This window comes from Narcine bancroftii, chromosome 1 (assembly GCF_036971445.1).
Source record: "Narcine bancroftii isolate sNarBan1 chromosome 1, sNarBan1.hap1, whole genome shotgun sequence".
NCBI classification, from domain to species: domain Eukaryota; kingdom Metazoa; phylum Chordata; class Chondrichthyes; order Torpediniformes; family Narcinidae; genus Narcine; species Narcine bancroftii.
In genome coordinates this window covers 107,749,057-107,762,083 of record NC_091469.1, presented here as the reverse complement: position 1 = coordinate 107,762,083, position 13,027 = coordinate 107,749,057, and the positions used below count along the sequence as shown (strand labels likewise).

The 13,027-nt window shown below is 40.3% G+C and overlaps 1 protein-coding gene across 10 annotated transcripts in view; it reads left to right on the top strand.

The window, feature by feature from the left end:
- LOC138762269 (histone-lysine N-methyltransferase EHMT1-like) overlaps positions 1–13,027 on the top strand; it is a 302,471-nt gene that overhangs the window by 191,054 nt on the left and 98,390 nt on the right. For all 10 annotated transcript variants that reach the window (XM_069935973.1, XM_069935979.1, XM_069935988.1 and 7 more), the window contains 3 exons: positions 6,839–6,946; positions 7,166–7,311; positions 11,896–12,039. In XM_069935973.1, coding sequence (XP_069792074.1) covers positions 6,839–6,946; positions 7,166–7,311; positions 11,896–12,039 — 398 coding nt within the window. The remainder of the gene's footprint in view (positions 1–6,838; positions 6,947–7,165; positions 7,312–11,895; positions 12,040–13,027) is intronic.

Sequence of the window (13,027 nt, the reverse complement as noted above, 5' to 3'; positions counted from 1 at the left end):
GATTCTTTAGTTCCAGGTGACTGTTTGCTGGTCCATAATATATACCCATCAAAGTGACTACTCCTTTTTAGATCCTGATTTCCACCCATATTGCCTCACACAGGAGTTCTCTGTCATTGAGTTGCTGATCCTGGATGTCCTTCAATCATATCTCCATTATGACAACAACATCCCGTTGTTCTGTACTGAACTACACCCTAAGCTCATCCGCTTTCCCCATCAGGTTTCTTGTGCTAAAATGAACACCACAAAGTTTACCCATCTTGCTTTGACTCTTGTCCTCCACCATCCTGTTCTGCTTCAGCATACTTCCTTTGCTTTTCTCTTAACCTTTTCAGTTCCTTTCTCTTCATATTGAATCCCAAACCCCTGCCAGACTACTTTAAAGTGCCTTAGGTGAATCTTGTAAATCTGCCCACCACACTATTTCTTCCCCTCCCACCCTGGTTCAAGTGTAATCTATCTCTTATACGGGTCATCTGTGCACCAATTATTTATAAATACGAACCACTTTTTCCTGCACCATCTGCCCAGCCACGTGTTCATACACTCTTTCCTCCGATTGCTACTCTCACTAGCACACGGCAATGGAAAAATCCAGAGATCACCACTGTCATGATAATGAATATGTATGAAATGTACCGGAAGTCACGTGGTATGAGAGAGATAAGAACACAAGCAGGAGAACAAAGGAAACCGGAGAATAAAAAGACACTAAGAAGTTTACCTGATAAACTTGTGTTTAATGTTTCATTAACTTCACATTTCGGGCCACAAATGTGACATTGGCGACGAGGATGAAAGAAGCTTGAAGAAAATTAAAGACTAAACAAGATTACAGAGGTTTACAGACAACTTCAAGGTGATAAGAATTTTCTCTGTGACTCAGTACTTTTGGGGCTGGAATATTTCCTCATGGCTGGTGCAGACAGTGACTTTCTAACACATAGTGGAATTGCTCATTTTGACCCAACGGGTGATGCAAGTACTGTAAGTGTGAAGTGGAAGGCATGGCTGGAAGAATTTGAATCCTACGCCGACAGTCGTGGCCTATTTTTAGATACCGGTACAGTTGAACAAAAAGCGCAGAGGAGGGCGTTACTTCTTTTCACTGCTGGACCTGCAGTTCGAGAAACATTTAAGACACTTTTGAATACTGGAAGAAAGGATGAGTAACGGAAAGCGTTAGATGCATTAAATGCACACTATGTAGTGACACCGAATGCTACATTTCAACGCCATTTGTTTCGGAGAACGAGACAAGAAGATGGCCAGACAATTGCTCAGTACGTGACGAGACTACGCCAGCTAGCTGTTGGATGCAATTACATGCCAGCTGATTTGGACAACCAATTATTGGATCAAGTCGTACAGCACTGCAGATCAGATAAACTCAGAAGACGTCTACTGGAAAGAGGGAGTGAGTTGGAACTCACCGATGCTTTAACCATTGCTGCTGCATTAGAGGCTGTTGAAGGGCAATTTCATACCATGACCCTGAAAGACAACTCAAGCCAGCAAATTAAGAGGCTCTCACATCGCTATAACCAGCCAAGATGTACGTTGACACATGACGTGGAGTGTTATAGATGTGGAAACCGAGGTCACTTTGGAAAAGACCCATATTGCCCGGCCAAAGGCAAAGTTTGCAGAAAGTGTGGAGGTAAGGACCACTTTGCAAAGAAGTGCAAAAGCAAGTCCAATGCAGACCAGAAGAGGAAGAGTACAACTTCCAAAGGCAAAGCCTGGGGGAAAGGAAAGTATCCTGGAGAGAAAGATACCATTCGCCAGATAGACGGTGACGATGATGATACCCAGGAGGAACAGAGTTGTTACCAATTTACGTTGAATGAAGTACGTCATGAGAAGGTCCCAGTGATCATTGGTGGAGTGACAGTTCAGGTCATTGTAGACTCAGGCAGTGACAGTAATGTGATTGATCGACATTTATGGGAGAAGTTGAAAAGGAAAAAGACATCTGTACCTCAAAGAAGTATTCCAAGAAACTGTATCCATACACAGCAACCAAGCCATTGCAGACCATTGGATGTTTTACTGCAACTGTTGAAGCTGGAGATAAGTACACCGAAGCAGAGTTTATGGTCATAGAAGAGAGGGGAGAACCATTGCTGAGTAGAAGCACAGCGCAAGACCTGGCAATACTTCATATTGGAGCTTGTGTCAATTCAATTCAGTCATACGAGGATATGAAGCAAGAATTCCCCGCAGTCTTCCAAGGAGTAGGAAAGCTGAAAGGTCGACAATTGAAGCTAGCGGTAGATGAAACGGTCAAACCCAAGGCACAACCAATGCGCCGAACTCCGTTTGGACTTCGTGGGAAAGTCGAAGCCAAAATTAAAGAATTGATGGAACAAGACATTATTGAACCGGTGGAACATTCGACACAATGGGTCAGTCCAGTAGTGATTGTGCCCAAACCAAAGGGTGACATAAGACTATGTGTTGACATGAGAATGGCCAATGAAGCTATAATTAGAGAACGACACCCTATACCAACAGTGGAGGAAATACTTCAAGAACTAACTGCCAGTAAGATATTCTCAAAAATTGATCTGAAATGGGGCTATCATCAATTAGAGCTGGATCCAGGTTCCCGAGATGTAACTACATTTGTGACTCACTGTGGATTGTATCGTTACAAGAGACTATCATTTGGAATTAATGCAGCTTCGGAGTTCTACCAGTATGAAATCCATCGAGTGATTCAAGGCATTCCTGGAGTTGCCAACATTTCTGATGACATCATAGTCCATGCACCAACGAAGGAAGAGCATGACAAACGGTTGAGGCGTGTACTATCTAGACTACAGGAGGCAGGCCTTACCGTGAATGGAAACAAGTGCCAGTTCGGTGTGTCAGAAATGGACTTCATGGGACACAGACTTACAAGGGAAGGACTAAACCCTGCAGAGGCCAAGGTGAAAGCTATTGCAGAGGCACGTGCACCTCAGAACGCAACAGAGGTGAGGAGTTTCCTGGGATTGGTCAATTTTTGTGCAAAGTTCATTCCTAATTTCGCTACAGTGGCAGAACCACTAAGGAAACTAACCAGGAAAGGTGTACCATTTCATTTTGGATCTGAGCAGAAGAAAGCGTTCACAGCGCTGAATCAAAGCCCTACAGATGCAAAATCTCTTGGATATTACGATCCGGCGGCATCAACCAAAGTCATAGCGGATGCCAGCCCAATTGGTTTAGGAGCCGTGTTGGTCCAGATGCATGATGAAGGATCAAGAATCATTGCCTATGCCAGCAGATCGTTATCAGATGTGGAAAGAAGATACTCTCAGACAGAGAAAGAAGCACTCGGACTTGTATGGGCCTGTGAGAGGTTTCATGCATATTTATACGGCATTGAATTTGAACTCATCACAGATCATTAGCCATTAGAGGTGATCTATGCACCTAGATCCAAACCATGTGCCAGAATAGAGAGATGGGTACTCAGACTACAACCCTACAAATATAAAGTAATCCACATTGCAGGGAAAGCAAACATTGCTGATCCGCTGTCCAGATTAGTGAAGGATGGAGGTCCACAATCCAAGTCAGAATTGGGAACAGAAACAGAGAGCTTTGTACACTTCGTAGCTATTCAGTCGACACCGAAAGCTGTGACTACGAAGGAGGTCGAGAGAGAATCTGAACGTGATCCAGAACTCAGGGAAGTAAGAGAACGCATACAGAGTGGACAATGGGACAAGTGTACTCATAAGGCTTACATTCCCATTAGAGACGAACTTTGTTGCATTCGACAGTGTGTATTAAGAGGTTGCAGATTGGTGATACCACAAAGATTGAGACCGAAGATCGTATCCTTAGCGCATGAAGGACACCTAGGTATTGTTGGTACCAAGCAAAACCTCAGAACCAAGGTATGATGGCCAGGTTGTGATAAAGACGCAGAGAAATTTGTTAAAACTTGTCACGGATGTCAAATCACAAGTAAGAGTAATCCGCCAGAACCGATCCGGAGTACGCAACTTCCGACAGGACCATGGATCGACGTAGCTGTTGATTTTCTTGGACCTTTACCGACGGGTGAATCAATTATGATAGTGATAGATTACTACAGCAGATACTATGAGTACGTGGTGTTGAAGTCCACAACCACTGAAAAAACAATACAAGCGTTAGCAGAGATATTCGCAAGATATGGATTACCTGTTACATTATACTCTGACAATGGTCCACAATTCATTTCAGAGACATTTACGGATTACATGAGGACCACAGGTATCCACCATCATAAAGTAACTCCGAAATGGCCGCAAGCCAACGGAGAAGTAGAGAGACAACATCAGTCCATTGAAAAACGATTGAGGATTGCACACGCAGAAGGACAAAATTGGCGAGAAGCATTGCTATCTTATGTGGCTGTCTATCGAGCAACGCCTCATGCAACCACTGGAAAAAGTCCTGCAGAAGCATTTTTTGGGAGAAAAATCCACACAAAAATGCCAGAAATAAAGGAAATCCGAGACGACCAGGAAATGAGGGACCACGATGCTGAAAAGAAAGGTGCAGCAAAGCTGTACACAGATTCGAAACGTGGAGCCAAGTACTCAGACATCATGCTAGGAGATAATGTTCTAGTGAGGCATGAAACTGGTGGTAAGCTAGACACACCTTATTACCATCAACCCTATACTGTCGTATCCAGAAGTGGCAGTATGGTGACAGTCAAGTCTCCGACTGGAGTCCTGTATAAGAGAAATGTATCAGGTGTAAAAAGGTACCAGTCCAGAGCGAAGAGGTTGAAAGGCCAATACGAGATGCTGAAACTGAGAGACCTGATGATGTTCCAGAGGCAGTTACCAGCACTCCAGATGAAGTGACTAGAGCGCCAGAAACACCCGAAGCCGTGGTGAGCAGTATTTCCGACGCTGAGAGGGAACAACCGAGAAGCGACGACAATATCGCAGGCAGGCCGAAAGGAAACCAGAAAGCGCCCAAATGATACGAAGACTTTGTGCCGTAGTTTTAATAAGAACTTTGGGACAGTATTTTAATCTTATATCATAAAGTGCATGTATGAGTGCTGTAGGAAGTAAACTTTATGTAGTTGAGTTATAGTATTACCATTAGTTACGATGTTTGTATGTTTCCGAGGGATATTGGTAATTGAAGGTAAAGTTTATTTCTGATTAAAGGAGGGATGTCATGATAATGAATATGTATGAGATGTACCGGAAGTCACGTGGTATGAGAGAGATAAGAACACAAGCAGGAGAACAAAGGAAACCGGAGAATAAAAAGACACTAAGAAGTTTACCTGATAAACTTGTGTTTAATGTTTCATTAACTTCACATTTCGGGCCACAAATGTGACAACCACCTGCATTTGTTTTGCAGGACTTCATCCCATTCCTTATCTACATCATTGGTAACAGCATGTACCACAACTTCTGGCTCTTTTCCCTTCCCTTGAAGAATGCTGCAGACTTGATCCTGACCCAAAGAATTGGGAGGCAACATGCCATCCGGAAGTCTCGATCTTGATCATGGAATCTTCTAACTATTGAGAGCCCTATTGGTTTAATTCTCCTTTTTGTTCCCCTTTTCTTCTGAGCCTCAGAGCCAGACTTGGTGAGAGATGTAATGCCTGCAGATTGAGCTGGGCATCATCCTGAGACAGTGATTGTTTCTCTGTGTGTGGAGATAAAAGCAAGCCCTCGTCCCACCTCATCCTTACCAAATGTTTTTCTGATCTACACTGATCTCATTTGACCACAACGCGATTGTAGTTTTCAATTATTAGCCATTTAAGTATCTCTTTAAGTGCCCTTTAACATTGCAATTGTCTGATTGCACCACCTATTCTGGCAGCAAGTTTGAGAAATAAAATTATCTCTATGTAAAAACATCTCATTTTGATATCCCTGCCATGGGATCAAACACTTTGCTTGAAAGCATTCAAGTTAGGGCTTAGGGCTGACTTTGTGAATATGCAGATCAGCAAATGAGAAAGCCATACATCTGTTATCCACTACAATCCTTTCGGATCTTGGATCCTCTGCCATCAATAAAGCGTGCAGTTTCTGAAGTGTGAACTCAACCAGCAAATATGCCCTGGTCTCATGAAAATATTCAGACTTCTGTAGCCATAGCAATGTACTTAAAGGGAAAACAAACCATCAGTTGATCAAACATGCAATGGCTTATAATTCTTTTTAAACAAAGGATCTCTGAATCAACCTAGACATTCCGGTTAATATGTAGTTGCTTTGCTTTGAAAAGTCAAAGTTCAAATTTATTGTGTAGGGTACATTCATAACATCATGTACAATCCTGAGATTCTTTTCCCTGCGGGCTGGGCAGAATTTATAATTGTCAGTAGCTGTAAACTGTAGTTAGAGAGAAATGTAAGCAAAAAAAAAGAAATGTAAATGAACTGACTGTGCAAATACAGAAAAAAAAATATTCAGTAATAAATAATGAGAAAAGTTTAGGTGTCTGATGGTTGAGGGGTAGCAACTATTCCTGAACCTGGAAGTAGAAATCCTGTGGAACCTATACTTATTTCTTGAAGATAGCAGCAAGAACAGAGCACATCCTGAGAGGTGTTGATCCTCGATGACTCTCCAGCGCCAGCATTCCGTGTGGATTTTCTTGATGGTTAGGAGAATTTTGCCTGTGATGCATTGGGGCCCTTTTGTAGGGCTTTCCATTCAGACATACAGGTCACATTGTGGCTGGTCAGCACTCTTTCTAATACACATCTGCAGAAGTTTGCCAAGGTTTTTGATGTCACATTGAACCTCCGCAAAATCATGAGCTCCCATAAACTTCTCAGTGTATATTTAATTATTTACAGGAGCTGACTCAGCGACCCACGCTTTAACAGATAATAATGAGTACACCGAGGTTCCCCTTGACTCATTGGATCTGCCTGCAGGTGGTCTGTTTTCATCACAATCTACAGGTAAAGATGTTAAGAAGATTTATTCTCTGGGTTAGGATTTATGAATGTGTAGTTCATATATAAAAATTCTTGCTTTTGTGAAATCTTCTGGAACTTGCATTCAGACTGAAGGATTAATCCTTTTGAATTTTTGAATTCTTTCTGATGACAATATTTTTTCTATTTAATGTTAATTATTTAATAATCATATGAACTATTTCAATATTGTTTTTAACGTAGGTATTTCCCAAAGCTCAGACTCTGTAGAATTGGATAAGCTCCATGAGTTACCGCTTTGCAGCTGTCGGATGGAAACACCAAAAAGCAGAGAGATAGTTAAGCTGGCTAACAATAAATGTATGGCCACTGAGAACATTGATGAAGAGGTAAGGATAGTGATTAAAAAAGAAAATGTTCTTGTGCAAGACACAAAAGTACTGGAGAAGTGCACTCACTGGACAACAGCTAACTAACATTTAATTTAATTTGTGCACAAGGAGAGCAGCGTGGCCTTTATCACTGAACTGCTCTGAAGAATTGCTGTAGTATAGTTTTTTTTAAATGGACTTTCTCCAATAAAATTATCACGTTATTTAATTCCCTTAGAATAGAAAGTCACTAATCATAGTGTAACTTACTTTCCTTTTAAAAATATTTTTATTGGTATTTTACAATATTAACAATTGAACAGTACAATTATAGAGCTCTATAAGATTCGAAAATAAGAAAAAAAAATATACAATATTGTCATAAAAAGAAAATCCAGAGAGGAGAAAACAATCGTAACAATAAAATAAGATTCAACAACAAAAATGGTTTACAATTCTCTTTCTTTTTCTTCTTCTATAATAATTTTATCAACATTCTTCACAGTTGAACAAAACAGTTATCTATATTATCAAAATTGAAAGGAAAAAAAAAACCTTATAAATCAAACCTCTACCAGTAAGCAAGGTTTTAAAAAAAAAAGATACATGGGAATCAAGTGACACCAACCTGAAATCAGAGAGCACCAAAGCATCTAAACAGCCTAATTCTTCAGATTATGGTAATAGTCCATAAATGGGCCCTACATCTTTTGGAAGTTAATATTTGAATCGTTAATAGCATATCTAATGTTTTCTAGACTTAGAAAAGACATAATATCGCTTGACCATTGTGCGTGTGTAGATGGTGTATTGTCTTTCCATTTAATCAAAATTGCACGTCTGGCTTTCAAGGAAGTAAAAGATAAAATTTGGTTTTGAGTTGGAGTCAGTAAAACATCATCTTTTTGAAATGATCAGAATAGAGCATTGAAAGGGCAAGATTCTAATTTGACCTTCAGAATCACTGATAAAGTTTGAAAGATGTCATACAGGCCTGAGTGACCGAGTAATCTCTGAGAGACTGAGTAAATATGAGTAAAGTTTGTTGAGATGAGTTTATTATAACTATCATAATAACTATGTGTAATAGATTTGCTTAATATAGTTGTTATTAATATATGTTAGACAGTACCAACGTAAGACTATAAGATTTTGGAGCAGAAGTAGGCCATTTGGCCTGTCGAGTCCACTCCCCATTTCATCAGGGGCAAATCCATTCTCCTACTCAGACCCACTCTCCTGCCTTCTCCCCATAACTTTTGATACCCCGACTATTCAGAAACCTATCAATCTCTGCCTTAAATACACCCCACAACCTGACCTTCACAGCCACACATGGCATAAAATTCCATACAATGATGTATCCTTCTGTAATAAATACTTAATATACAGTGCCCTTCATAATCTTTGGGACAAAGACACTTTTCCTTTATTTGCCCTGTGCTCCACAGCTTTAAATTTGTAATCAGACAATTCACATGTAATTAAAGTATATATTCCAGATTTTATTCAAGATTATTTGTATACATTTTGGTTTGACCATGTAGGAATTACAGCATTTTTTATACATAGGCCCCTCATTTTAGGACATCATAATATTTGGGACATTTGGCTTCACAGGTGTTTGAGTACTCACGTCTGTTTAATTGCTTCATTGGTGCAGGTGCAGGAGAGCTAGGTTTTCTTCTAAGTTTTTGATCACTTTTGGAATCTGTAGTTGCTATTTTTCAACATGAGGACCTGAGTTGTGCCAACGAAAGTCAAAAAAGCCATTGAGGCTGAAAAACAAGAATAAAACAGTAAGAGACATCACCCAAACCTTAGTATTACCAAAATCAATACTTTGGAACATTATTAAGAAGGAAGAGTGCACTGGTGAGTTCAATAATCACAAAGTGACTGGTAGGACAAGGAAGATCTCCACTGCTGATGACAGAAGAAGTCTCATCATCATGAAGATAAATCCCCAAACGTATGTCCAACAGATAGAAAGACTTTTCAGGAGGCAGGTGTGGATATATCGATGACGACTGTCCCCAGAAGACCATGAACAGAAATAGGCAAGATGCAAACCTCAGAAAGGATGGCCAGATTACAGTATGCCAGAGATTACAGAGCTTGCAGAATTTTGGACAAAGGTCTTGTGGACAGATGAAATCAAGAGAAAAGTGTGGAGGTATAAAGGAACTGCCCAAGATCCAAAGCAAAACATCTTTGCCATGGTTTGCATCTTGCCTTTATTTCTGTTCATGGTCTTCTGCAGACTGTAGTCATTGACCACTGCTTCCTGAAGAGTGTTTCTGATCTGTTGGATATATGTTTATGGATTTTTCTTCATTATGATGAGAATTCTGTCAACAGCATTGGAAGTCTTCCTTGGAATACCAATCCCTTCGCATTTACTGAACTCAGCAATATGTTATTTCTTCTTAATGATGTCCCAAACTGTTGATTCTGGTAATCATAAGGTTTGGATGATGTTTCATTGTTTTATTCTTGTTTTCCAGCCTTATAATGGCTTCTTTCACTTTCATTGGCACAACTCTGGTCCTCATGTAAAAAACAATGGCAACCACTGAGGAGACTGGATTGTTGGGACTGTTTGAAGAAGTTCATGGATTTTTGAAAGATTTGCCTATAGCGGGATAACACAGAAGAGGAGATGAGGCCTGGACAGATAAGTTAGCCTTGAGAGGCTGGATGGCCTAGTACTGTCCTAGTAAGAAAACAAAATGCTGGAGAAGCTCCTATATTCTTATGTTAGTCTCCCCTTTAATATAGAGTTTCATAAGTAGAAGACATATCACTTATGTAAGACACTGCCTTTGTACTGTATGTAAAAGAAAAAGTTGAACAGTGCCATAACCTCATAGATAATACCTTTAAAATTTACATCACTTAATTTTCAGGCAAAGTTCCTTTATTTTTAAATCTTTATTTCCTCCTTCTAGTGCATGTCTGTTATTTTGCTGTACACTTTAATTTGAATATACCAAATTCATGAGCTATCATAAAATCTTGAATTTTAGCCAACATGCTTTATTACTTCTGCTCATGCAAAGATCCCTCAAATAGTCTGAGTTTATTATTAGCTGAGAGATGAATACCAAGGAGATGGTGATGCAGTGTGGTGCAGCTGGTGGAACTGCTGCCTCACAGCACCGAAGTGAAACACAAAAGTCTGCACATGCTGTGATTGTAGTAAAAACTCACCGAAATGCTGGAGGAACTTTTTTTTTCCAGCATCTATAGGAGACAAAGATATATTGCTGATGTTTCAGGCCTGAGCCCTTCTTCAAGGAATGAGCAGAATCAGCCAGAAGAAGGAAATCTCAGAATTCAGACAATGCTGGCTGGGGGAGGAATCCAGACCAACAAAAGGTGTTAATTGGATATGATAAGAATTTATCATGTTTGTGGAAAAGGAGACGGAACGGAGAGACAGAGGAGATAGGGGAAGGTGATGGGGGAACCCTGGGGTGGGGGGGGGGTGGCGTTAATGACAGCCAGAGGTCACTATTAATGTTATCTGATTGCAAGGTGCCCAGTTGGAAGATGAGGCATTGTTCCTCCAATTTACATGTGGTCTGGACACTGACTGGGAGATTTGAGCACCTTGGCTCTGCCTGCCATAATAACGTGGATCTCTCAGTGGCCACCCATTTCAATTCATCATTCCCATTCCCTTACTGACACTTGTCCATGGTCTCGTGCATTGTCAGACTAAGACCACCCACATATTGGAGGAACAACACCTCATCTTCTGTCTGGGCACCTTCCAATCGGATGGCATTAATATCGACTTCTCTGACTTTCTTTAACCCCCACCTTCCCAATATTTGGCTCTCCATTCCATCTCTTTTTGCACAAGCATGATAAATTCTTAACTTGCCCCTTATTAGATCCAATTAACACCTTTTGCTGGCCTGGATTCCTCCCCCAGCCAGCATTGTCTGAATTCTGAGGTTTCCTGCTTCCTATCTTATTCTGCTTATTCCTTGAAGGAGGGCTCAGGTCCAAAATGTCAGCAATATATCTTTGTTTCCTATAGATGCTGAAAAGACCAGCTAAGTTCCTCCCGCATTTCGATGTGCTTTTATCACAGCACCAGAGAGCCATTTTCAATCCTGACAACAGGTGCTGCCTTGTGGAGTTTGCCCATTCTCCTTATGACAATGAGCATTTCCTTCACATGAACCCAAAAATATATGGGTTGGTAGGTAAATTAACCACATTGTATAGGCGAGAGCAGAATCTGGGGATGGTTATGGGAATGCAGACAACATAAAACTTGGGTTAAAGTAGGATTAGTATAAATGGGTTATTGAAAATTCAGACTTGATGGGCCAAAGGGACTCTTTACAGGCTGTCCCTCTCTGACAAATGCCAAAGCTCTTTCAAAGAATAGTGTCTTAAAATGTTTATTACCTGCATGAAAGAGCGGAAGGTGCTTCGTTTGAAAGGTGGCTCCTCACATGCTGCTCCACTCTGTTTATTTGCATGCAATGCACTGTCACTGGTTTTAGAAACTACTTCATTGCTAATTAATTTAAAGCTAACACTGCAAATCAACAGCTGACTGAAAAAAACTGTTTCTTCCAGTTAAGTAGCTGCATTAACACAGTGATCAAGCAAGAATTAATGCGACCTTCCAACAAGGTGCAGCTTATGGTATTATGTGAGGACCATAGATCCCGGATGGTTAAACATCAGTGTTGCCCAGGATGTGGATATTTTTGCACTGCCGTAAGTACAGAAAGTCTCAAATAAGTGCAAATATCATTATGAAAATATTTCTGATTTTATTTCCCATGGTTTTAAAGCTCAAAATGTGTATTTAATACAGAACACAGAACATTACAATACAGAACAGTCTCTTTGCCCCACAATGTTGTGTTGGCCTACTCTGCAACAGTCTAATTCTTCCTAACTTCACACCCATAACCCTCCATTTTTCTCACATCCATGTGTTTGTCTGAGACTCTATTAAATGGCCCCTTTGTACCACCACCCACGGTGATGCATCCCAAGTACCCACCACTCTGTTTTTAAACCTCCCCTGAAAATTTCTCTCCATTCACCTTAAACAGATGTCCTGATAAACAGATAAATGATATGAATGCTCATAATTAATTTGCTGAAAATAGATATTTGTTAAAATTTTCAACTAAATGAAATCGATCTTTTAAAAACAAATATATTTAAGGTTAGCTTCCTGCTTTGTTTCCAAAATGAGAAACAAAATAGCCTGATACCTGTTCCTTTGCAATATGGTGTTTTCTTATTTATTTGCAGCATGGTAGAAGCTGATTCTGGCCATTTAAACCATGCCGCCCAATTACACCCAAATTAACCTCGATCCCCCAAATATTTTGGGTGGGAGGAAACAGAGCACCCGTGAAAAACTCACACACATCACGGAGAGAATATACAAATGTTTTGCAGACTGTGTAAAATTTGAACCTAGGTCTCTGGTGCTGTAATATTGTGGTACTAAACACTGCCCTAAATCACCAAGAAGCTGAGGCACTCTGAAATACCTGCATTGATTGACCACCAGATGGTACTAGACTTAAAACTGGAGTAGCTGCTCAAAAGACTTAACTTGCTGTTTGTTGACGAAATCATTTTATGCTTTGCACTTTTGAGATCTAGGTCTCCATTTTTGATGTTATGAATTTAGTTTCTTCGTAAATGTAGGAGCACAAGCTTTGACATGTGGTGTGGATGAAAT